We start from the raw sequence: 4,421 nt of genomic DNA on the forward strand, positions 1-4,421 counted from the left end.
TGGTCACAAAAAAACTTTTCAACAAAGCAAAGTTAACTAGAATGACAAAACAAGCATGGAAATGAGAGCACTTGATTTGAGCAACTTCAGTTCGTCCTAGGCTTGGGTTGACTCGTCTTCTTCAAAGACTCAACCATACTCTTCAAGATTCTTAACACGCATAGAAGCATGCAAGGCTAAAATTATTATCTCCATAATTCGATTTGTTAAACAAGTTAAATCTATTGAAAAGCATCTATAGCACCAAACAAAATTAAAAAGAAAATAAAATAATTTTTTTTTGACAGAACGTCGACCCGGCCGGATCAGATTTTGACACAGCCGGGTAATTTTTTTTTAGGATTCTAGAAAAGAACAACTTTTTGTAAAAACACTATTGTAAAATTAAAATCCTAAAAAATACTAAAAATCTTTTTGTTTTTGAAAGTCGGGTTCGGTTAGCCAAACGAACATCCTTCCCCCACTTTGAATCGAATATTGCCCTCAATGTTCAATAGAATTAGCCATCATTCAACCCACGTTCACCAACTTAAATTTTTTTTAGAACATGTGTCAAGTAATTAAGAAAAACTCAAAATAATTAACTACAAATTCTACAAAATACAATCGGACGGTTTGTTACCCGCCTGGTATTACCTGGCCTGTGATTAACCCATTTCATAAACCAATGAAACTTCAAGAAAGCTCACCAATTCCTTTTCCGTTCCGTTAATGTCGCTTGCGTCAAGATACGGTTTTAAGCGATGACCATTCACGACTTGCTTATTGTGGTCCTTCAAATTTTCGCTCTCGATATCACCGTAATTCCCAACACGCGTGATGATAAACGGGCCCATCCATTTACTTTTTAACTTTCCCGGAAAGAACTTCAACCTCGAGTTATAAAGCCAAACTTTTTGTCCTACTTCAAACGTCTTCTTTCGGATCTTGGCATCATGCACTTTCTTCATCTTGTCTTTGTACGTGGAAGCACAATCATATGCCTCATTTCTCAATTCTTCTAGCTCACACAAATTTAATTTTCTTTCATGACCTGCATCATCATAACTCATGTTAACTTCTTTAATAGCCCATAATGCACGGTGAGCTAACTCAACCGGTAAATGATAACCTTTTCCATATACCAACCGATAAGGGGTAGTACCAATAGGTGTTTTGTAAGCCATACGAGAAGCCCATAAAGCATCGGTCAACTTAGTGGACCAATCCTTTTGGTCTGCCCGTACAGTTTTTTGCAAGATTTCTTTAATTTGCCTATTGGATACCTCCACTTGTCAACTTGTTTGAGGGTGGTAGGGAGTTGCAATTCGATGGTCAACACCATACCGTTTAAGCAATTTTCCAAATTTAAAATTTTTGAAATGGGATCCCCTATCACTAATGATGACCCGAGGGAGCCCGAACCTTGAAAAAATGTTTGTTTGGACAAAATTACACACCACAGCATGATTGTTTGTCCTAGTGGCTATTGCCTCAACCTATTTTGACACATAGTCAACCGCCACTAAGATATATAAATTACCAAATGAATTTGGGAATGGTCCCATGAAATCGATTCCCCAAACATCAAAGATGTCTACAACTAAAATAGGATTCATGGGCATCTCATTCCTTTTTGACACACTCCCTAATTGTTGTCATTTGACACAATGCTTTGCAAACTCAAAAGCATCTTTAAATAATGTTGTCCAGAAAAGACCACATGAAAGAATTTTTTGTCCTGTTTTCTGGCCACTAAAATGACCACCACATGCATGTGAATGCACATGCGCTAAGACACTTGGGATCTCTTCTTCTTCTTTTTGCTCCAATGTTCGGGTGTAACACCTGTGGCCAAATAATTCACAATGTTAGCAAACCAAGGTAATGTAGACATTGACAAAATATTTTCATCTGGGAAGGATTCATTAATTTGTTTGCTTGTCTCGTCCTCTCCTACTCCAATTCTTGACAAATGATCGGCCACCACATTTTCACTCCGTTTCTTGTCTCGGATTTCAGCATCAAATTCTTGTAACAACAAGATCCACCTAATCAACCGTGACTTTGCTTCCTTTTTCTCCATGAGGTACCTGAGAGCACTGTGGTCAAAATATATAATGACTCTGCTACCCCAAATGTAAGAACGAAATTTATCAAAAGCATATACTACCGCAAGTAATTCTTTTTCTGTTGTTGTGTAATTAAGTTGTGCATCAGAAAGAGTTTTACTTGCATAATATATTGCCATGGGTTTCTTATTAACCCTTTGACCCAAAACAGCCCCAATTGCATAATCACTCGCATCGCACATGATTTCAAATGGTAAAGACCAATCGGGTGATTGCAAAATTGGGGCTTCAACCAATTTTTGTTTCAAAATGTTAAAAGCTTCAATACATTCTTCATTAAAAACAAAAGGCGCATCTTTTAATAGTAAATTACATAAAGGTTTTGTTATTGAACTAAACCCTTTACTAACCTCTTATAAAACCCCGCATGACCTAAGAATGATCTAATGCCCTTAACATTCGTGGGATGAGGTAAGGTGGATATAACTTGCACTTTTGCATGATCTTTCTCAATCCCACGACTTGAAATCACATGGCCCAACACCATCCCTTCTTGGACCATGAAATGACTCTTTCCCCAACTCAATACCAAACTTGTCTTGACACACCTTTTTAACACTTTTTCCAATTGAATTAGACACAAAGCAAAAGATGAACCAAAAATAGAGAAATCATCCATGAAGATTTCCAAAGACTCCCCCACCATATCCGAAAAGATACTCATCATACACCTTTAAAAGGTGGCGGGGGCATTACATAATCCAAAGGGCATTCGCCTAAATGAGAAAGTACCATAAGGAAACGTAAATGCGGTCTTTTGTTGATCTTCGGGATGAATAGCAATCTGATTATAACCTGAATAGCCATCAAGAAAACAATAAAATTCCTGACCTGAGAGCTTTTCCACAATTTGATCAATAAATGGTAAAGGGAAATGGTCCTTTGAAGTAGCGGCATTAAGTTTTCTATAATCAATACAAATTCTCCACCCGGTTACCGGCCGGGTGGCTACCTCCTCATCTGAGTCGTTTTTAACGACTTGAATACCCGCCTTTTTGGGCACGGTTTGTGTTGGACTTACCCATGTACTATCCGAAATCGGGTGAATGATACCCGCGTCCAACCACTTCAATAGTTCCTTCTTGAAAACTTCCCTCATGTTAGGATTCAACCTCCTTTGCGCATCATGAGATGGTGTAACATTTGGGTCCGTGATGATTTTGTGCATGACGATTGAGGGACTAATACCTTTCAAATTAGCAATTGTCCAAACAATTTCCGCCTTGTGAGTGACCAAAACTTCCATCAACTTACTCTCTTGGTCCTTAGTCAAATTTGATGCAATTATGACTGGTAGAGTATCATTATCACCCATAAAAGCATACTTAAGATGCTTTGGTAATTCTTTCAACTCCGGCGGTTCTTCCAATGATGGCTTCAGTTTTGTGTCAATGCTGTCGGGTAAGTTCTCTACTTGATGGGTCCATGGTGGTCTACCCTCTTTGATTGCCATGACCTCAACCTTCTTTTCTTCATCACTTAAGCTCTCCTGCAACTCCTGTTCAAACTTGTCAAAAACAAAAGTACTCTCCGCGATACACCCGTCAATCATATCGGCCATGAAGAACTCATCATTAAAAAGAGAATTAGTATTGTTAGAAAACATATTTAAACGAAGGGTTATGGTTATCGAATGTCATATCCACCATTCCATGTGCACAATCTATGTGGGCATGGGATGTTGCCAAAAATGGTCTTCCCAAGATGACATTTGGTTGTTTTCCCTGGATACTAGAAACATAATCAAGTACCAAAAAATCAACAAGAAAATTAAAGTCTTCCACCTTTACTATAACATCGGTTAAGATTCCCCTTGGAAGTTTTAATGTTAAATCAGCCAATACGACTGTTGTATCAACCTTTTGTAACGGGCCAAAATCGTATTGATCATATAAACTTCCCGGGAGAATACTTATGCTCGCACCGAGATAAAGAGCGCCCTTTCAATTTTGAAATCACCAACTTGAATTGAAATTAAGGGTGCTCCCGGATCTTCAAGTTTGGGTGGAAGTGCACCCGACAAAACTGCACTCACATTGACATTCACATCAAATTTCTTAGGTAACTTATGATGCCGTTTCTTGGTACACAAATCTTTTAAGTATTTGGCATATGACGGAACTTGTTTTATTGCAACAATCAAAGGAAAGTTAATTTTAACTTGTTTGAAAACCTCCCACATTTCATCTTGTTGGGGCCCCTTTTATTAGTTTGTGACCTTTTTACCCGGTCCACCAAAGCTTCGGGAAAGGGTGGGGTTTTAACCTCCACATCCTTTTCCAAAATGTCGATGGGTTTTTCATTAGTTAC

General features: G+C 38.2%; 1 protein-coding gene across 1 annotated transcript; it reads right to left on the bottom strand.

Moving 5' to 3' along the window:
- Nucleotides 1-647: 647 nt before the first annotated feature.
- LOC143557612 (uncharacterized) lies at nt 648-1,166 on the bottom strand. Its single transcript, XM_077046649.1, has one exon. The coding sequence runs from the start codon at nt 1,164-1,166 to the stop codon at nt 648-650; it is 519 nt and encodes a 172-aa protein (XP_076902764.1).
- Between the last annotated feature and the right edge of the window lie 3,255 nt (nt 1,167-4,421).

Source organism: Bidens hawaiensis, unplaced genomic scaffold (genome assembly GCF_021521415.1).
Source record: "Bidens hawaiensis isolate Kalapana, Puna unplaced genomic scaffold, B.hawaiensis_p1.1 tig00019072_1, whole genome shotgun sequence".
Classification (NCBI taxonomy): Eukaryota; Viridiplantae; Streptophyta; class Magnoliopsida; order Asterales; family Asteraceae; genus Bidens; species Bidens hawaiensis.

Excerpts from the sequence above, each read along its gene's own strand:
- LOC143557612 (XM_077046649.1), bottom strand. The coding sequence starts at position 1,166 with ATGGCTTACAAAACACCTATTGGTACTACCCCTTATCGGTTGGTATAT.